We start from the raw sequence: 21848 nt of genomic DNA, 5'->3' as shown, positions 1-21848 counted from the left end.
TAATTCCGGAATCTCCTTATTTATTTTTTGTTTCCATAGGAAAAGATCGACAGAATTCTTCCCCTTATCTAAGCCCTCTCTATTTTCTCTTGGGACAAGGACCTCAACCTCTTTAAGTAAAATGAAAAAAATAAAAACATATTTAACTTTACTTAAATGTTGTAACTACTGCCCATGCATATGTGTCAGAATTTATTACTCCAAAATGAGGTAAGCTTCCATTAAATCCCCTTCTTCTCGGCCCAATCAAACATTCTCCGTTTTTATTTTTATTTTTAACTTTAATACAAATTATTTAAATTGAAGTTTATCGATTCCTTCAAGGAAAAATGACTTAGGAGTGTAACTACTTTTTATCCGTGTTCACATATTGGTAATTTGTTCTTTTTTTTATACATAATAAAGCAACTAACTTGTTTTAACTGTTTAAAATATACCAATATTACCGGCTAACGTCTGTTTTAACCGGTAACTCAAAGGGAAAATGACTTAGGAGGTAATTACCTTTTATCCGTGTTCACATATTGGCAACTTGTTCTTTTTTGTACATAAGAAAACAACTAACTTGTTTTAACTGTGTAACATCCCAAAAATCATGACTACAAATTTCGTTTTTAATTTAATACTAAAACCATAAGTGTCAAACCATTAATTTAACTATCCGGCATCGGGCCCCTCCCAGCATCATGCCCCGTCTGGCATCGAGCCCCGCTCGATATACAGATCTGTCTCTCTTAGGTCCCGCCTGTCTCCGTGCCCCGCCCGCTAAACACATACAATCATATAACATGCTAACATATAAAGAAACATACTTTACTGTATCCCTGTCCTAAGAAACATACTCTGCTAATAATGAGATATGGAACTTCGCCCGTACTCAACTAGTTCCAGCCAGGGCTTCAGCAGTGCAATGTGAGTCTCCTCACTGTGTGAATAGGTCTAAGGCCACAATACCAGCCCATGTAGCCTATGAGTAGGAAGAACTGAGGGTTAGCCCTAGGCATTATATGCTAGTATGTTATTCCGAACCAAGGTCCGATGTCGGGCGGGTGCCCGAGGAATGTTTGCATGTTAGATTATACTTGTTGTATGTGTGATACGTGTATTTATCTGGTAGGGAGGTGAGTGTGGACGAGGTCCCGTATCTCATCACTAGCTGAGTATGGACGAGGTTCCGTATCTCATTATTAGCAGAGTATGTTTTTTAGGACAGAGATACAGTAGAGTATGTTTCTTTATGTGTTAGCATGTTATATGATTGTATGTGTTTAGCGGGTGGGACCCGAAAACAGGCGGGACCTAAGAGAGACATATATGTATATCGAGCGGGGTTCGATGCCAAGCAGGGTCTGATGTCGGGTGGGACCCGATGCCGGAGTATTAAATTAATGGTTTGACAATTATGGTTTTAGTATTAAATTAAAAACGAAATTTTTGGTCATGATTTTTGAAATGTTACATACTTAAAACAAGTTAGTTGTTTTCTTATGTACAAAAAATAAGAAGTTATCAATATGCGAACACAAATAAAAAGTAGTTACCTTCCTAATTAGTTGCTTTATTATGTACAAAAAAGAATAAGTTGTTAATATGTAAACACGGATAAGAGGTAGTTACCCTCCTAAGTCATTTTTCTTTCATTCAAGCCTTAAAGATCTTTTATTATTTGATTATTTCTTACCAGTTTGCAAAAACTTGGTTACGGGTTACATAAACATTCTCAGAATAAATATGGATATAAGTCATATGACCAGATATAACAATACATTCATTATACTTTTCGAAAAATAATAGGAAGTTACATGACATATGTAAAAGCTTGTAAAGAATAGAAAATGACGCAATATTGACGTATGTACTGTTTTTAAAGTGCACGTTCCATGTGGAAATCTACATCACCATTGCCATTCTCATGTAATTTTTCGTTACTAAAGATCCAATATTCGTTTTCTATATTTAGTAAAATTACAGGAATTTGTGTTTTAAAAATCTATAACTTGTCCCAAACCACACACTTGAGCGTTTTATTTCTTTAGAAAACGAGGGTGTTTGGTATATACATGTGTACAAATATTTTTATTTTTTAACACAAACATAATATTGTTGGTTTAATGCCATAACTCATGATGATGCAGATGATGAAAAAGGAACATGTAACAGACACGTGTAATAAAGTAAAAAAATATGTATTTAAAATTTTATATTTATTATATAAATATAGGAAAATGGTAGTAGGTGGGTTGTCTATTTAAGTGATCCCACTTTTGGGTGGTTTAATTAACGTTTTGGGTGTCAACCTCCACTTAGCACTCACTACCCTAGAGAAGAAATGAGTTACTTGGGTGTCGGAGTAAGTCCGGGGAATGTTCCGGTGTACCACGGCAGCGATTTGAAGGTGGTTGACCGGCGGGTAAGGGTGGCGGAGTTAATATTAAGAAGTGTGATTTGCGGTTTGGCTCTTGTCGCAGCTGTTCTTGTGGCTACCGATACTCAGGTGAAAGAAATCTTCACCGTTCGAAAGGAAGCCAAATTCACAGACATGAAATCTCTGGAGTAAGTCAGTCATTTTCTTCTTGATCGAGTTTAATTTTTTATAGGTTAAAAAAAGAAAGAGATTGAATGCAGGTTTTTGGTGGTGGCGAATGGGATAGCGGCGGCGTACTCGTTGATACACATAGTGAGGTGTGTGGTGGGAATGATAAGAGGCAGTGTGGTGTTGAACAAGGCGTTGGCGTGGGTAATCTTCTCCGGTGATCAGGTGATGGCGTACATGACGGTGGCGGCAGTAGGGGCCGCGGCACAATCGGCGGCGTTTGCAAAACTTGGAGAGGCGGAGCTTCAGTGGATGAAGATATGTGATATGTATGATAAATTTTGTAACCAGGTTGGTGAAGGGATCGGGAGTTCGGTGATTGTTTGTGTGAGTATGGTGATGGTTTCTGGTTTATCGGCGTTTAGCTTGTTTCGGTTGTATGGTGGTGGGAATAAAAGAGGAAGGAAGACAAGCGCAGCATGGTGAAGTGAAAAAAAAAAAAAAAAAAAAAAAAAAAAGTAGTGTGGGGTCACAAATTAAAATAAGCATTTTCATTTTGTGTTCATGATCTTTTGCTGGTTTTATACGCCTTCCTCTAGGAAGTGCGATAGGAAGAAAGTTTTCAACTTTTTTGTGTTTTTATTGTCAAATAATAAGATAATAGAGGATTTAGTGTAATTTGGCAAGTGATTCGAATACAAACCAGTAGTCTAGGGTGTGTATTGGTGCATGGTGTCCTTCAATATAAATCGTTAATTCAAGTCTTGTATGGGATGGTGGTCTAACTTAGGGGTAAATTAGAAAATATGGCACCCCATTTCCCATCCCAACCCATGCCCAAATTCCAAAAGTTTGTAAAAGTATCCACAAACGGGCCCCATAAAGGTTTTTAACACCCCTACGAATGCTCGCTGAGGCCTTTGGCAAATCCAACGTGTGCTCAGTGAACACTACTAGGCCATATACTTGCCCGGTTCAGCGACTCGGTTAGAAACACGTCAATGAGAGAGAGTGTGTGGTGTTTGAGGGTTTTGAAATTTAGTCGGTTTTTGTTTGCCTCATTTTTTACTATTTTCTTTTTTAAAAAGATCAAATTGTCACCTTCAATCATATATGTATATAAAAATAAATAATAGTTCAAAATACATATAAAATTATCAATTATATACAAAATTTTCGTTTTGAGTCACGCTTTACAAACGACGTGGATCACTAAGGCTCGTAAAAACTTGAGGCATGATATTGTCACCAAGCCACATCTAACGTTATTTAGAACATTGCCCAAAACACAAAGTCACCTCCTTTCGTCCAAAGTCAAAGCGATCGGTCTATTTATTCACCTCCAATTTTACACTATGGTGGTGTTTACTATCCATATCATGTTCGAAACAAACCTCAATTCCAAAATCAACCACAATTCCAAACTCATCTTAACTCTAATCGCAAATGGAAAATGATTTCAACCCATTTGTCGATCTTCCCGGCTCCTCAATCCATACCCAAACCCAATTCCAAACTCGAACACAACCTGAAGTCATCCCCGAAAAGGTTTCGGAGCTGGAAGAGATTCGACCACAACCCAAGAAAAGTGGAAAAGCGGCTCCAAGGCAATAGACTATGGACCAGGAAACAACGTTGGCTCATACATGGGTAGATGTTTCTAAAGATCTAAAGGTCGGAAAGAACCAAGATCGTCCTACCTTTTTCCAGAAAATTACTAAGCGTTTTCTCACGAAAATGAATTATGGAGACAACATGAAAAATGATCAAATTTACTCAAAGTGAAGAAATGTTAACAAAGTTGTGATGGAGTTTAATGCGGTTGTTTTCTATCGTCAAACGGCAATGGCACCACTAGTTGTGATGGAGTTTAATGCGGTTGTTTTCTATTGTCAAACGGCAATGGCAAAGTGGTGCAAATAACGAAATTTTTTTGCAAAAAGCTCTTACGCTATACCAGAGTCAGAAAGGGACGAATTTCAAATTTCTACATGTTTGAAATGTCGTCAAGATATCAAAAAAAATAAACAAAACAAAAACAACAACAATAGCAATAGATCAAAACTTCTAAAACTTTCACGGGTGGTTCTTCCAAAAGAACCAAAACTTTTGAAACAATACATAGTTAATCGTCTAATGCGAATGTCAGGATTGGCATCAATGAAGATGAGCCTTTTGAGGCTCCAAGAGCCACTTGTCCAATGGGAAGAAACCAAGGGAAGCGAAAAGGAAAAGCGATGACAAGTGAAGCGAAAAGGAAAATTGACAACTTGAAGTCGACGTTGGAGCAATACATGGTGATTGCACAAGAAAAAGACAAAATATGTGTCATGGCAATATTAACAATGAACACTAGCAATCTTACTAAAAAGAATTGACAATAAAGGTCAAAGAGGTGATTGCAAAAAAATATAATATCTAGGTTTTGTTATTTAAATTTCTATGTTTCCTGTTTTAAATTTCTAGGTTTTATAATTTTAAATTCTATGTTTTTTATGTGTGTTGTCATTTTAAATTATATGTTTTTTTTTGTTGTGATTTTATTTTCTAGTTTAATGAATCTTTAGGTTTTATAAAAATAATATGTTTGAAATTTTTAATTTTAATATTAATTAATTTTAGAAAGAAAAATGAATGTAACAAGCATGGCAACTCACACCTTATAAATGGCAAAGAATTGAGACAATGTGCCAAATTCTAGTTGGCGTCTAGTTGAACTATAACAAATGTGACATAACTCCCTACAGCCTAATTGTCCTATAAAACTTCAAAATCGTTTTTCTATGGCAATAGATCAATTTAGATCCTTCATGAGGGGCATGTAGCATAATTAGTATTGGTGTTATTTGCAAAGGTTTTATGGAGTTATTTGCAAAGGTTTTATAGTGATGGTAGTGATTTTAGTGTCCCTCATATTTAGTGCAACTGGAATTTACATGAGTGCCAACAAATATAAACTATGAATCCAATACAAGGTAGGTTGTGGGAAATACATATTTGTATATAAGACAGGTTTGATCCCAAAAATCAAAAAAAAAAAAAAAGGGATTTGTGGGCTTACCTAGGAGAGTCTAAAAGTTTGAGCCCGTGGCAATGATCAAAAATTAAATGATCATTGCGAAAACATGTAAATTTTAGGTTTATTCATAAGATGCCACGTGGTTATGATCAAAATGATAATAGCATCTCTAGCGTAACTAACATGTCGGACTATTTGGACAATATTACCATAAACCATTTCTCTAACTATAAAATTTTAGTTATCAACAAACTTTTCAACTATCAGCTAGCTTTTCAACTAGTATGCCAGACATAGCCTAAAAGGTTAGAACGGAACCGAAAAGGGAGAGGGAAATTTTGTATGAACTGTATTTTTATATGATTCAACTTCAATGGATTCTTAAATTCTAGATCTAGTGGAGGTTTTGACTGAACTCTACATTCAAATCCTTCAAAATTCATCAAAGTCACTCAAACCAAATCCGTTTCGGGGATGACTTTAGGTTCTCCTTAAGTTTGAAATTGGGTTTAAATATTTATTGGGAAGTTGAGAAGATGGTCAAATAGGTTGAAGTCATTTTCCATTTGCGATTAAAGTTGGAATGTAAGGTTCATTTATGGTTAGTTTGAAATTGAAGTTTGTTTTAAAATTAAGATTGGTTTTGAAATTGAGGTTGGTTATAGTATTGAGGTTGGATTTGGACTTGATATAGATAGTAAACACCACCAAAATATAAATTTGGATGTGAATAAATAGACCGATCATTTTGGCTTTGAATGAAATTCGATAAAGAATGTGAAATTAGGTTTGTGTTTTGGGTATTCCTTTTGGCATTTTTTGGAGTATTTGGACTGAAAAGAGAAGTCATTGTTTCACAAAAATGATATTGTTTAAGTGAAAATTGTGAAGAAGATGAAGTGGGAAGAAATATAATATATAATAGGGAAAACTACAATAAAATCCCTACATATTGGCCTCATAATCGATTTAGTCCCTATATATTTTTTTTATTCAATTAAGTCCCAAATACCGGTAATCATATTCAATTTAATCCTTTGACCCGGTCAACAGGTCATCCAACTTTCAAAAATTACATTTTTGGCCCAGATTTCAAAATTTATTACAAATTTGATCCAAAATTTACACTTTTGGCCCGGATTTTAATTTTTTTTTACAAATTTGGTCCAAACTTTACCTTTTTTGCCCAAATTTTAGAATTTTATTATGAATTCATCCTAATTTTAGTTTTTTTGCAACTTTTTTTTTCAAAAAATTGTTTCTAATATGTTTTTTCTTTATAAAATCATATTTATACAAAAAAAAAATGTATTTTCACATAAAAATCTTATATTTTCTATATAAAACTTTTTTTAAAAAGTTTTTTGTATATGAAATATCTAGTTATAAAAATATGTATTTATTTAGTATATAAATATATATAAATTTGTTTTTATAAAAAAATGTATACACACCTATCACCTTTATATATATATATATATATATGCACACAAATAGGTGTGTATCTATATTTTTTTTATAAAATCATGTTTGTTTATATTTTTTTTATAAAAACGTGTTTGAATAATTTTTTATATAATACGTGTTCGTATACATTTTATAAAAACGTGTTTAAATAAGTTTTTATGTAATACGTGTTTGTATATATTTTATAAAATCGTGTTTGTATACATTTTATAAAATGTATACAAACACGTATTATATAAAAAAAATATTCAAACATGTTTTTATAAAAAAAAATATAAACAAAAGCGATTTTATAAAAAAAAAAAATAGATAAAATAGGTGTTTGTATACATTTTTTTTCATAAAAACGGATTTCTATATATTTATATACTTAATAAATACTTATTTTTATAACTAAATATTTCATATACAAAAACTTTTTGAAGAAAGTTTTTTTATAACTAAATATTTCATATACAAACACGATTTAATAAAAAAAATATAGATACACACCTATTTGTGTGCATATATATATATATATATATAAAGGTGATAGGTGTGTATACATTTTTTTATAAAAACAAATTTATATATATTTATATACTAAATAAATACATATTTTTATAACTAGATATTTCATATACAAAAAACTTTTTAAAAAAAGTTTTATATAGAAAATATAAGATTTTTATGTGAAAATACATTTTTTTTTTGTATAAATATGATTTTATAAAGAAAAAACATATTAGAAACAATTTTTTGAAAAAAAAAGTTGCAAAAAAACTAAAATTAGGATGAATTCATAATAAAATTCTAAAATTTGGGCAAAAAAGGTAAAGTTTGGACCAAATTTGTAAAAAAAAATTAAAATCCGGGCCAAAAGTGTAAATTTTGGATCAAATTTGTAATAAATTTTGAAATCTGGGCCAAAAATGTAATTTTTGAAAGTTGGATAACCTGTTGACCGGATCAAAGGATTAATTGGGACTTAATTGAATAAAAAAAATATATAGGGACTAAATCGATTATGAGATCAATATGTAGGGACTTTATTGTAGTTTTCCCTATATAATAGTATTAATGTAGGGCAGAAAGAAGATAAATTTTAAAAACTTTTTTGAGAAAAAACTGTCAATTTTGACCATGAAAAACAGTCACGAATTCAAATCACCCAAACAGTCAACTTTTTGATTACCGAACCCTATTTTCTAATAGTTGTCAAAAAAACATGATCAAGATTAATAAGGGATTGTAATATATCTTTAAAAAAAAACATCAAAGATAAATACGATATTTAAATATACAACTTTATCGGCTATGTAAACAACAGAAAATAGGACTAGAAAACAGTGATTGATGATGATTAAATTATTGAACAAGTTTATTTTATAGCGTTACTATGGAACATGAGTTGACAACAACATGCAAAAACAGGAAGAACATTCAAGTCAAATGAAAACTATTTCTCTTAATAGATTTAATTAACAGTAAATATGCTTACCATATGAATATTTGTTTTCATCTGATCTACGACCAAGAATCTTCCCTGAATTGCCAGACTTCACAACATATTCCTGATTTGAACTTTTTGACAGCTTTCCACCATGAAAACCAAACCCAATCTCAGGAAACCTTCTTGCATGGTTTTCAATGGTGGTTTCAAACTCCTGAATTATCAATCCTTGCATGTTAAAGAAGAAGAAGAATAAGAAGAAAGATTCAAGAATCTTGTTTGAGTTTTTACCTTGGATTTGGACTTGGAATAAGGTGTTAAACATGGGTTTAGATCATTTATGAACATGTCATCTGGACTACCAGAACTGAATTCCTGTATTATTAATTATTATAATATAAGTATGAAATTTTTTTAACTTAATATAAGTAAGTCAGGAATTCAAATTGATTTACCAAAGAATTGGTTGCTTCTTCTTGCTCATGTGTTGGTGTTCTTGGAGAGGATACAAGACTGTCATAGCAAGCTGCTGTGACTGAATATTTGTCGGCTTTCACCTGTCATCAACATATTTACAAATGGTTAAGACTTAATATAAATATGAAGATGATTAGGGTTTTAGACTTTAGAAGAAATAATATTAGGTTAGGTAGAAGACTAGTAGTACTACCTCTGCAAGATCTTCAGCAAGGCATTGCAGTTGACCAGTGAGAGAAGTGACCTGTCTTTGGAGAGTAGGGATGATTTGTTTTGCATGTTTTAGTTCAGAATCTTGTTGGTTTAAAAGTCCTTGGAGCTGAGTGTTCATAACATCTGGGAACAGAATGGCACTCTTCAATGCTTTGATCTCCTCTCTTTGTTTCAAACATAAATCCTTCAGTTTGTCAACCTGCCAACAGGTACAGGTTAGATGAAAATGATCTCCAGATATTAATTTTCATAGATTTTGTGATCAAAAGAATAGTAAGTTGTGTATCACATAATTGACTTGTAGAAATAAGACTGGGTAGTCTGTTTGCTCCTTCACCTTATTGCAACTACTGAGACTTAGCAATGAGTGAGAAGGGTATGAAGATGCTAGCTTCTAAGGGTAGAGTTCCATATATTAAAGACTGTGACTGTGGAATTCTATAAGTCAAGTGTTTTTGGCAAACTGTAGAAGCCAATTCTTAAGCCTCATTTTTATCTTCGCAAATTCAAACACTATCTCCTAGATATAAGACTTTAGCTCATAAACTTCTATATTTACTATTCCTTAGATCTAAGCTTTCAAAACACATATCATCAATCAGTGGTATGTTTTTCGAATAATAGGAATTAAACATATGCTAAGTTTAAAATTATTGCAGAAAGATTATTAATGATTCAGGTAGCGAGTGTGTATAAGACTATAAGTACCTCTCTGTTTTTCTCCTCAAGCATCAACTTAAGCTCAATTATCTCCGTCTCCTGGTCCTTGTTCTGACTCAATAGCTCCCTCTCACTTCTCAACACCATCGCCAAAGTCCTAGCATTTGGCTTCACCTCCGTCAATGCCTTCTTCTTCCCCTCACTCTCATCTCCTTTCCCTTTGCTACCAAACAACTTCTTATGCAACCCTCCCAAACCCGTCGTCCCACCTCTCCTCGCACTCATCGTCGTCTTCTTCTTGAAATCCTCGGCAATGAAAGTAGTAACATCCGCAGCCACCACAAACTCCCTTCCTTTGGCCTTTGTTGACGATGAAGACCTCTTCTCCATGAATTTCTTAACCATAGCAGTCAAATTCTGGTCGTTCTTGGTGGATTTGGATTTAGCAAGGGCGAAAGAGACATCAGGAGACTGGCGACGATTTTTGGTTTGGTTGAGGTTGAGTTTGTTGAGCTCGGTGGAGGAGGATGGATCGGATTGGGTGGAAGATCGATTGTTGAAAGAACTGTAACGAGAAGATGACCTGAAAGAGGACATTTTGAGGGGAATCTGCGACTTAAAGATTAACGTTCGAAATTTTGTTGGGAGATGATCAGAAGCATATTTCTAGGGTTTTTGAACTCCGACTGTAAGAGACATTGATTTAGGGGCGGGCTGTACGAATTCGAAATGATTTCACATGACAGGCGCGGGATTAATTTATTCACGTGGATTTGAATTCATAATAAGTTCAAAATAACAAGCATAAAACAAAAGAAATAAAATAATATATTCTTAACAAATTTGTAAGAATGGTCGTGTAGTATGTTAAAACTTGTATGTTTGAGCCAAAAAAAATTGGATTTGCAGTAGTCTAATACTTTAATTTTGTAATACTTTAATTTTGTTGTGAGTTTGATCCAATAGTTTACAGTCATTACCTTGGTCTCGTTATCCCCCCCCCCTCCCACACACACACCTCACGTGAGGGTATTTTAGTCTATTCATATATTCTCCTTTATTATTTTAATATTATTTACCTCCATAAAGAGACTATAATGTCTCTATTTTCGTTTATGGCCAGAAACCTGCAATGAGCCCTAACTCGAACCCACATCTGTGATTTCATCGTCTCCAGCAACAATGATGATGTGCTTTTGCAAAAAGTGGGCCATAGTTCGAACAGTGTGGACAAATCTAAACCCAAGGCGCCGATTTTGGGGATGTCTTGAGCCTGTAAGTAAGTTGGATTATTCGATTTTTGACCGTCGGTCCCCGCTCTAATGTTTCCTTCTTCTATGTTTCAATAAATCGTCATGTAGATTTATTGGGTGGTATGATTAACTCATGTGTGCTCGCTCTAAAGCTATAATATTAGGGCTGATTAATCAATAAGCTACAAAAAGAAGTAGAGAATATTAAAGAAGAAGCAACTGAGCATGAAAAAGCAATAGAGAAGATAAAACAAGCAACTGAGTAGGTTAGATTTGTCGTTTCAAAAAAGAAGATCCAAAAATGTTAGGGTTATCTTTTATAAAAGGTTGTGATAGAAAGAAAGGTTGTGATGTGAAGAAATAGGAGAAACCTCACATGTATTTATAGGCCACAGCTTCAGACTATGCTAGGCGTACTCCTCGGGGTACGTCGTGCATACTCAGCACGCTGTGCTTACGAGGCTACACTGCACGTACGAGGGGGCAATTGTTGGTCATCTGAAGCGAGGCCGTGGGATTAAGCCATGTTACCCTCATCGCTTCAGCATAATCTCGACTTCTAAATTCCGTAACTTTTGCATACGAGCTCCGTTTTTCATGTTCTTTATACCTACGCGTAGGTGGCGACGTAATCTATGATTTTTGTTTAGACTCTGTCGGCTAATTTTAAATTTATATTTTAACAGGCTTAAACAGATAAAATCCGTTAAAAGTTCATAGCTTTGTCGTTCAACGTTCGTTTTTGTCTGTCTTTATATCATTGAGCTCCTATTAATGAGATCTTTTATTATTGTTTAGAGTATGTCAGCTAAAAATCGGTCGATCTAAAATTTGAATTCCGGGTTGTGCACTGCTATACTAAATCTTAGAAAAATCATAACCTCCTTATATGAAGTCAAATTTAGATGTTCTTTTTATGCATACTCTCGTTTTAACGTATACTACGAATTCTGTTCATATTGCTAAGACTAAAAAGTCTTTATCAAAAATTTTACTTTTTTACGCTACGCGGTGTCGTGCCGGTTTAACCGTAAAACTTCAACAAGTCATAACTTCTTCGTTATAATTCAGATTTTAGCGTTCTTTATATGTACGGAACCCTTGCGACATATACTATAATTTGGTTAAGACTATTTATTCTCAATAACCTTCTATCAAAAAGTCGTTTTGGGCACTTATTGTCTTTAAATTGACTAGCTCGAATCTGTAGGTGTTACAATATATGTAGGGGTAATTATGGAAAGGTAAAAGATAAATACCTAAAGTTAATGCATTAGTGAGTTGATAATTCGTCCAAGGACCTTGATTGAATCTGGCATTTACTAATATCTATAATCGTTAATCCTACAAGAGCCTAAAAGCGTCGATTATAGGGACTTACGGTAATACATTCTCACCTTAGAGTATAGTTGACTATAGGGACTCATGGTAATACATTAAAATTGTCTTAGAGTTTAAATTACCGTTAATGACACCTGGAATGGGACAAACATAAATGAGGTGTTCTCATATGTGGTTCATCTTTCACTTATATCAATAACTTAATTCACAAATCGGTCAAATAATTTTGGTGCCTTAGTTTTCTGCAAACAGAAGATCTATTTGTCTTCGGTTTCATCTATATTCATAGCAAATAATGATATTCTTTGTCTTGGAAATGCAAATGCGAGTTAAGAGGATGCAATCACAAAGAATCTCGTTGTCTTCTATAGAGATAGATGAAACTTTTTGCCAATGTGTTCTTTTCTTTTGTAAGTGCAAATTTTTTTTAGCATCTTCCTCAATTCCTTTTGTCTTAGAAGTGTAAATTTGAGTTGGGAGAAAACAATCACAAAAAATCTCGTTGTCTGCTATGGAGATAAATGAAACCGCAGACGGAGACATCTTCAGCTTGGAGAAAACTAGAGCATCTACATTATTTGATCGATTTGTGACTTAGGTTACTAATATAAGTGAATGACGAACCACGTTTGAGCACATCTAATTAATAATTGTCCAACGTAGGATGTTGCTATCAAAATTTAAAGAAACTGGTCATAAGGACTAAATGTGTAAAAACATTAAGGACTAAATGTGTACAAACTGAAAAATATATTTCCCTATCAAGTTATTTTTCCGACTTAACATGGAATAACCACTTACAAGAACTGAATATGAACTAAAAACAAGTTAAATGATCAAATGTGAACAAAAAAAAAACCTTGGTAATAAAAAAAATATTACCATTTTAAGTCATTATCCAAAAAAAATAATAAAAATAAAAAATAAACTAAAATATGATTTTTAACACCAAAATATGATTTAAGCTTCAATAACCAAATACTAAAATAATACAATAGAATTTATATTTACATTTTGTTTAATTATATTATATATTTCTCAGATATAATAAAATCCATTATATTGATTTCTTAAAAACACTCATTCTAATTCCATTTCTAAATTCGATGTCAACAAGTTTTTTTTTAAACCCACTTCCAATATTCAATATTGTGATCTCGCATGGAATACCCTCGCCCAATATTGTAGACTCACTAAACAATGAGATCTGACTAGGATAACTTGTAAAGAAAACTAATTTTCAAGAAATTTTATATATATATATATATATATATATATATATATATATATATATATATATATATATATATATATATATATATATATATATATATATATATATATATATATATATATGTGAAATATTACAAGATGATTACGTTCATAACTATATATGAGAAATATTATAGGCCAAATAATCTCCAATCCAATTCACCATATATTTCAAGAACAAAGATGAACTTCTTCAAAACAGTGAAGAAGAGCTAAACATGATTTTATGACAAAGACAACCATATATCTACACATAATATTTTGTTCTAAAAAATGGGCTGTAATCGGCTTAATAACAAACATTAAAACATGAATATTTCATCCATCCAAATTTTAAAATGAAAACATGAACTTCATCAATTATCAAAAAAAAAAAAAAAAAACTAGTACCATAAATTCAAGCTCATAAGATCTTTAGATGAAATCCTTAATATAGATTGTTTAATTTCAAGCTAAATATGGTTCAAAACGAAATACCAACACACATGCAGCAAAACATATGACTCCACCCAAAGAGTTCAACAACCCCTACCCCTAATTTATATTTATATAAAGTATAAACCAAGTCTTTATTCTTAGTATTTCATAATGAACCAAAACCTGCATATTACTTACTAATTACCACCCATTTTACTATGTTTTGGTTTTGAAAATCCCATCAATGCCTTCTTCTTCTTCTTCTTCTTATTCATCACGACATTATTTGCTCCAGTTTCAGAAGATGATCCACTTCCAGATCCAGAGGGCCCACCCAAGGTTGACCTTTTTTGAAGCTTCATATTTGATGCGAGAAAAGAGACTATATCAGGCTTTGGCTTTATCTCTATCCACTTATTATCAACCCACTCTTTTGAAGCTCTTAGATTCATCTTCTCAAAATAATGCAATCTTTTTTCACCTACACACAAACAACAAAACCAATATCATTTTTCAAGTGTCACATTCACATCTACTTACTTCTCAAAAGAAAATTAAGAGGTAAAAGGTGGAGTTTTTATAGTTTATATATACCAGGAAAGTAAATTTGAAAATCATTTTTTCCACAGATGTTGAATCCAACCACTACACCTTCCCACCACCCATCACACCACCATGCATCCACTGCTGATCCAATCTTGAAATCATCATCTGAAGATTCCATTTGAGGACATGCAGGACGTATATAATTACGCCCTAACCATCTCATCCCCATTTTATCAGGAGCTGCAATTCGATATGCCAACACCCATTCCTACCAAAAAAGATTTTAAAAAATAAAAGAAAATATAAAAAGTTACTACAAAAGATAATAATATATACCTCAAGATTTCCGGGACCCACTGCATCCACCACATCCATGTATGAAACTTTCAATCTCTTCTCTGATGTCTTCAAGATTTTACATCTAAACCAACACCCTCTTATCCCACTATCATTACTAAGCACTTCAATCTCTTCACCAACACGAAAAGGTTGTGTTTTTTCAGCCTCATTATCAACAACTGTAACACCCTGTTTCAAACTTTGAACACCCTCTTCTTTTTCTTTTCCTTTTCCCTTTCCCTTTTCTTTTTCTTGTTCTTCTTCTTCTTCTTCTTCTTCTTCTTCTTCTTCTTCTTCTCTTTTGGATGATGTTTCTTGGTTGTTCTTGTTGGGGCCAACTGGGAGGTTAAGAACAGAAAATATGATCTGGGTATGGTAGCCACGCAACTTAGAAAAAGGAAATGAGGAAATTTGGTCATTTTTTATCTGCTTAGAGCACATGTAAATCCCATCTGAGAAGTCTGGTGTAACAAAAGCCAAACATTGGTTGTAATGTTTGGGAGTTAAAATGGTGGCAAGTCCATCAATACATTCTGCACTTAAGATCTGACAATGAGAGGTGATTATAAGCTCATGAGGCTGAGGATTTGAGATTAATTCACTAAGTTCTTCACTGCGATGAAACCATCTCACATTCACCATCTTTTTTTCCCTGTAATTTTCATACATGTCTTCCAAGTAACCAATGTGGTAACCTCCTTCACCAGCTAGGATGAATACAAATGAATAAACCTGTATAGCACATGAAAGAATTTATGTTTTAAAACAAGGGGAAACAAGAAAGAAGAGGGACAAAAGATGATGCTTACAGATATTGTGGTTCCATTTTTGGTAAAAGCTTGATAATGCTTTAGGTTCCTGGTGCACATTGAAGATTCACCTGACCATATGATTTCAAAGTTCTCTTCTTCTTCTTCTTGGATCTGTAATCCTGAAGATTCAGGCTCCTTGTTTTTCTTTGAATCTGTTAGTAAAAGTAGAGTTTATAAAAAACGTAAGGGTACTAACAATGCGTATCATAAAATTGGCCCAAGGGGAAAACTGAAAACATAGATAAATGATTAATTACACAAAAAATCAAGTAGATCTGATTAATATAATTAGATCATGGAAAATCTAAGCTTGAGATTCTCTACAGTCTACACTAAGTGTTGTAAGATCAAAATGGGGATGAAATCGCGAATGAGGGACAAAAAAAGATGCAAATTTAAGTAGCACATGAAATCGGAATGAGATCCTATCGAATCGTTTAAATTAGATATCAGATCACAAGTTGGCATTTTAAGAAACACATTCGATTGTTTCCAAATGATTTTGGGAATTAAAGCATGCACGTTGAATCTCCGATTGAATCGATGATCGATAATGCTAGTAACATATGGAAATTACAAATTGAGAAGGAGAAATACCTAATCGCTTCATCATCAAGCCAAACGCGAGTAATGCTCTATGGTAAGGAGAAGACTCTAGGGCTCGAAGTTTTTCAGTTCAATGAGTAGAAGAATTAGGGGTACGAAATTTATAATGAGCGAAACCCCGAAAAGGAGCATCAAGTCCAAGTGGCTAAATCTTGTGAAACTATACATGCCACGTGGAATTTTTACTTGCTAGCATTGAATTGATTGGGAATCAATGGATCAGTATCCCAGAACACTAGTATAAACACACTCAAACAAGATTTCATTTTCAAAGTAATTGCATTAATTCAAATGAAGATTAGAGTTACGTAGTTTTGATTTATGAAAGTGGAATGAACTATAAACAGTCAAGTAATTGAAGAACACAATTAAACACTTAATAAATCTTATACAGTAAAGGCGTGCCTTGTTAGGTCATCTTTTCTCACTTAACTCAAACAAGTGATCAGGTAGGTTCGGTTTCATTGATATCAAGTGAAGTTTGACATATCACAAATAAGATATAAGGTTCATATCATCATGAAAAAAAGAGCAATAATGAGCATGGATTAACAAAACCAGAAATATAAACTCTTACTTGCCGCACCTGATACTCTGAAATCAAGGAAGGGGATTTAATGGTGACATGGGACCGATAAGTCTTGAAGAAGAAGAACCCATCTGGTACAACATAGATCACGCGCCCCAGAGTCAACATTCCAACAATAGCAATGACAAGACCCCCAAAGGAGACCTGCAATTACTAATGAACTCTTTGGTTTCTTTTCTCCTGAGAAATCACATGCTCGTCTCATGCCAGAAAATGTTTGCTCGCTTGCACACATTCCGATACACTCCAAACGAGAGGATTTCGATCGATTTTCACAGCAAATTGCACATAACAACTCAAAATAGATCAGAAAACAGAAGAAAGAGGGCTGATTGATTACGAAAACTTAAACCTGTGCAATTGAGTGTGGCTCAAAGCAAAGAATGATAATCAGAAATTAAAGCAATGCAGTTTCGCTTCTGATTGCAATTAGGACATCAAACTTTTAAACCCAGACGATTTCTTTGACACTTTTTCATGATTGTTGGAGACATTGCTAGTAGTTACATCTCCTTCCCTTCTCTAAACTCTCTAGGTCGTTCCAATTGAAAAGAAAGAGGTTGATTTTTAGGCAAAACTAGTCCCGCAACTTTATCTTTTCAAAACATGTAACCTAATTGGGATTCTCTTAACATTTTAAGTCCCCAAACATTTTTTCACAATAAGGGTCTAACATCTCGTTAAAAGGATTAAACCATGATTAATTACATCAATCCTAAATCTTAGAAAAATCAACTCCTACTTACCCACTCTTATTATTATTATTATTATTATTATTATTAACTAGTTAACATTACAAAATTTATTTCAAATATTTATACAACATAAAAACATATCGTTTTAATTGAAAACCGGTAATAATAAACTTTTCAAATTGAAAATTTGAAAGTGTTTGTTTCAAACCGGAGGAAGTTTTGTTTATATTTTCGAAATAAAAATTACCCATTTCAGACCCGACGATAATTGCAAAAAAGTTTGATCATTTGCTCTAATGCCCAAAATCATGTTTATGCAAAAATTTATTGTTTTAGTCTTGTAGAAAAACCATGTGGTCATTTTTCTAATCAGTTATTTCAATCCAAACACCATTTATTATGATCAATAATCACATACCATTCATGGATGTCCATACACAAATACACAACAAGAATAAGTGACTCGAAATGACAACAAATTGCTAACAAACCATTATTCTTGCAGAAAGACACCAAAAATAAGCTCATTAATTATATAACCAAAAATGTTGAGAGATGATTTACAATTCTTAGACTCTTGTTTTGAGTTTTTCATAAGAATGGTTGTAATGACAACAAATCGGTCAAATACAATGGTTTACACTTACTAGTCACCAGCCAAAAAATCATCATCTTCTTTCTCTTCTAGTGATGCATCAGCATCATCATCTCTATGTGTAGTAGTGGTATTACTACTAATAACACCTTCAAATTCAGACTCTCTTTCATGGTTGATCTCGAGCATATCTTGTTTCGTGTTGTTGTCATGATGATGATGATGATGATGATGATGATAATTGAATGTCTTGCAGATGCAGGTGGAAGGGTATTCATGGAAATCACCACGTCCAGGTTTCATCTCATCCGGGTCCCCCATAAACCCCCTTTGAGCTGATTTCACTTTACTTGAGAAACTCCCCCATGACATCTTCTCTCTTTGCAAAAATAAAGCACTCAACTTCTTTGCATTTGGTCTAATTGTTCTTTTATGCCCCATATACCTCCTTTAAATATAAATAAATACACATCATTGGAATATGATACAATTCAAAATAGAGTTAAATAAAACACCTTACCTTCTTCCAGCAAGAATTTTTGCCATATTCCCATTGTTGTTAGTGACAAACACATCACTCTCATCACAAACAATGTAATCAATGGCTGCAAGACGAGAAGAAAAGGGAAGAAAAGGTTGAAGAAGATGTTCTTGTTGAGAAGCCATGAGCAACATCTCCTTGGTGTATAAATTTGGAAAAAGTTGTCTAAGAGGCTTTAAAGTTTCTTCACCTCCATAGATTTCACCTGATGCAACATAAATGTATGTGTCATTCTTGAAACCGAGTGCACTCAGCATCAACCCCACCTCATGTGGTGTAAGTGGACACTTTCCTTGCTTTCTCTCTCCCTCAGGATTCACTTCCTAATTGATTGATTAATTAACCATTAATAATAATAATGAGATATTTTCAAGAGAAAAAATAAAAAATGAAATTTGGGAAAGAAAAGAATCTCACTCCTAAACTGGACCACCTTTTCCTGACTTCACCAAGCTCATATCTCTCTTTATCACCACCTCCATAATAACATCCAGAAAATGCAAGCATATCAGGCTCAAACCTTAAATGAACAGCAATATAACGATTTGTCATCTTCCTCATTTTCATCACCAGATGATCTCCAACATCTTGCAATGGTTTTGTAAAGCGAAAAGCATGGTAATTCACTCGACATCTTAATCTTTGTAGTTCTTTATTAAGGTCAATAGCAAGCCTATAGTCAAACTTTGTCAACTGAACAACCTATACACATATTCGTTCATCACAATTCACAAATCAAAAATATATATATATATTTCAGTAGCTGTAATAAACTAAATGAAGAATAATTACATGTCGCCTCAAGAGAACAGGAAGAACTTCATGAAGGTAATACTGAGGTTCAGATTTACGTGGGACCCGCATGGTGTATGGGGGTTTTTCAAGTGATCGCATGTATTTATCTGGGACTCTTTTCACAACAACCACGTCCTTTGCAAGGAAAGAGATAAACCAATCAACATCAAAAATGTTTGAAAAGTCACTGCAAAGTTTATTAAAAAAATAAATAAATAATAAGATAACAATCAGTCAATCACAATTCACATACGTATCTTGGTTTTAAGTTTCAATTAATGGAATCTTACTTAGCAGTTACCTCACCTATCATCCTTCCAAAATGAATGATGATCAAACTCAGGAACCACCAATGTGGCATTTAATATCCGTGCAACAACTACAGCATCTGTAATCTGTTTTCACAAGATTGATTGCAGAAATAAACAAAGAATGTGTAGCAAATGAAGAAAGATGAAAGGAAAAATGTTTATTTACTCCAATTCTTTGTTGGTTAAGCCCTCCACTGGTGGCTATAAGAAGATACCCATTTGATAGTAGCTCAGCAACAGGAGGTCTGTAATGAGGGCCTCTTTCACTGCATCCGTAGTATAAGTTTGAAAACTCAGATTTCCAGATGTTAATTGGTCCATGATGACGGAATCCACCCTAAATGTTAAAAAAAATCTCATAAATATTTCACATATGTAATGTAATGAAAGCAAGTATTTCACACGATGTGATTCAAGAAATTTTACCACTTTACTATACCACAATCGATGCTTAACGAGTTTCTGAGAATACCATTCGAGATTTGAAGCTACATGACCTGTAAACAAAGATATGAGACCGACTGTAAACAACATCACTCCGCAAACCACCGCCCATGAGATCCGCCGTCTCTGCCTTTTCCCCATTGCAGAATGATTTGCTTGGGGTGGTCAGGGCACCCCCAACACGTCACCTTCACCTTCACCTTCACCTTTACTGACTTGGAAGTTGAAAGACTGAAAGGAATTGAAAACAACATTGTAAAATCAAGATAGACCAAATTTTCCTTTTACGAAATCAAGAACTAAAGAATTGGAATTTCGTAATGAAGATTGACCTGTTAGCTATCTCGTGATTATGTGCGATATTACAGACCTTGAAAGCTAGGAGTTGTTGAATCTTTTGTCGTCATCACAGAGTTAAAGCCAGCAAGCAGTACCTAGTCGGCCAAAAAACGGCCTCCCCTGGCCCCTTAAGGGTTCCGCCACTCAAACTAAGTGAAATGAACCAAGGAAGACTGAAGGCACCGATTCTGATTTCTTGATTTGCGGAAGATCGATTTCTGTAGAAGGAAGACTGAAGCTTGAACGATGGAGTATAGATTCTTGAACTCGCTGAAGCTAGAACAAGATGAAGTATCGATCCTTGAAGTCTTAAACTCGGTGAAGACTAAAGAAAGTCACATTAGTCGATATCAATGAAGATGGAAGGTCGATTGATGATTTGAGGTCTTTGCTTGAATTCGCTGTAGCTTGATTCTTTAACCATGGCGTATGGATGCCACCGACGAGTAGAAGTAGTGAAAAAGAGCCCTAGAACAAAAGGTTTAATTTTTTTTTTTAATCATGGGAGAGAAAAACTAAAAGAGACCTTTTTTTTAAAGTTGCATATTGCTTGAAGAAAAATAAAGAAAATAGATAAATTGATAATTCTATGGTTTATTGTTACCGTAGCCCAACAATGTTTCATATATTGATTTAAACAGTCAACTGTGATTTTCCTTTGCATTTGAAGGAAAGCACATAGGCAAAACGAAATCGGAAGCATAATTGATTGGGGGGTTCGATCCTCGTCTGATCGAAGATGGGAAGGGTTTGATCGAACCAAGGGAAGAACGAACGGAAGGTAGAAAGCGAAAGCAGCAAAGGTTGCTCAGGCGGCGAGGTGTGAATGGGGGGAGGAAGGTGATCAATGACATTGTTGATCGAAGGTTTGGTGGAGGCTAAGAGATTTCGAGTGGTGATCACCTCCAGTGTTTGTCCGGACCGAAGAAAAGAGAGAGACAGAAGCAACAGGTTACTGATGGTCTCAGCGGTGCAATGATGGGGTAAGATGCGAGGCAAGCTGCTCCGGTGGAGAATCAAATGGCGACATCTCTGGTAATCGCCTTGCATCCTCTTCTTTCGGATTTGACAGCCAACACAAAAGAGGATGAAAGCAGGAAGGAAAAAAACGATCCACGAGGGTGTTTTGTTTGTTTGTTTGACACATAAAAA

General features: G+C 33.9%; 4 protein-coding genes across 7 annotated transcripts; 1 reads left to right on the top strand and 3 right to left on the bottom strand.

Moving 5' to 3' along the window:
* The first annotated feature begins 2264 nt into the window (after positions 1–2264).
* On the top strand, positions 2265–3211 carry LOC145006269 (CASP-like protein 2B1). Its single transcript, XM_078965361.1, has 2 exons — positions 2265–2553; positions 2626–3211. The coding sequence occupies exons 1-2, from the start codon at positions 2330–2332 to the stop codon at positions 3017–3019; spliced, it is 618 nt and encodes a 205-aa protein (XP_078821487.1). The 5' UTR covers positions 2265–2329; the 3' UTR covers positions 3020–3211.
* Positions 3212–8318: 5107 nt separating this feature from the next.
* LOC145005804 (structural maintenance of chromosomes protein) lies at positions 8319–10539 on the bottom strand. Its single transcript, XM_078964920.1, has 5 exons — positions 9850–10539; positions 9122–9340; positions 8907–9008; positions 8743–8826; positions 8319–8665 (listed from the first exon to the last, which is right to left on the bottom strand). Exons 1-5 carry the CDS (start codon positions 10396–10398, stop codon positions 8480–8482), a joined length of 1140 nt encoding a protein of 379 aa, XP_078821046.1. The 5' UTR covers positions 10399–10539; the 3' UTR covers positions 8319–8479.
* A 3524-nt stretch (positions 10540–14063) lies between these two features.
* On the bottom strand, positions 14064–17510 carry LOC145005802 (uncharacterized). 3 transcript variants are annotated; one of them, XM_078964917.1, is made up of 6 exons: positions 16974–17510; positions 16379–16576; positions 15779–15933; positions 14967–15701; positions 14679–14898; positions 14064–14565 (listed from the first exon to the last, which is right to left on the bottom strand). In XM_078964917.1, exons 2-6 carry the CDS (start codon positions 16392–16394, stop codon positions 14282–14284), a joined length of 1410 nt encoding a protein of 469 aa, XP_078821043.1. In that variant the 5' UTR covers positions 16395–16576; positions 16974–17510; the 3' UTR covers positions 14064–14281. The 3 variants fall into 3 exon arrangements, with proteins under 3 accessions (XP_078821043.1, XP_078821045.1, XP_078821044.1); XM_078964919.1 differs by lacking the exon at positions 16379–16576 and having other exon boundaries at positions 16965–17510; XM_078964918.1 differs by lacking the exon at positions 16379–16576.
* A 669-nt stretch (positions 17511–18179) lies between these two features.
* On the bottom strand, positions 18180–21163 carry LOC145005801 (O-fucosyltransferase 29-like). 2 transcript variants are annotated; one of them, XM_078964915.1, is made up of 8 exons: positions 20690–21163; positions 20340–20588; positions 20080–20250; positions 19909–19997; positions 19600–19789; positions 19225–19509; positions 18787–19130; positions 18180–18714 (listed from the first exon to the last, which is right to left on the bottom strand). In XM_078964915.1, the coding sequence occupies exons 2-8, from the start codon at positions 20496–20498 to the stop codon at positions 18318–18320; spliced, it is 1635 nt and encodes a 544-aa protein (XP_078821041.1). In that variant the 5' UTR covers positions 20499–20588; positions 20690–21163; the 3' UTR covers positions 18180–18317. The 2 variants fall into 2 exon arrangements, with proteins under 2 accessions (XP_078821041.1, XP_078821042.1); XM_078964916.1 differs by having other exon boundaries at positions 20728–21163.
* Between the last annotated feature and the right edge of the window lie 685 nt (positions 21164–21848).

This window comes from Lactuca saligna, chromosome 7, assembly GCF_052625555.1.
Source record: "Lactuca saligna cultivar CGN05327 chromosome 7, ASM5262555v1, whole genome shotgun sequence".
Taxonomy (NCBI): Eukaryota; Viridiplantae; Streptophyta; class Magnoliopsida; order Asterales; family Asteraceae; genus Lactuca; species Lactuca saligna.
The sequence above is the reverse complement of the archived record's forward strand: the minus strand, read 5'-3'. Positions and strand labels throughout refer to the sequence as shown.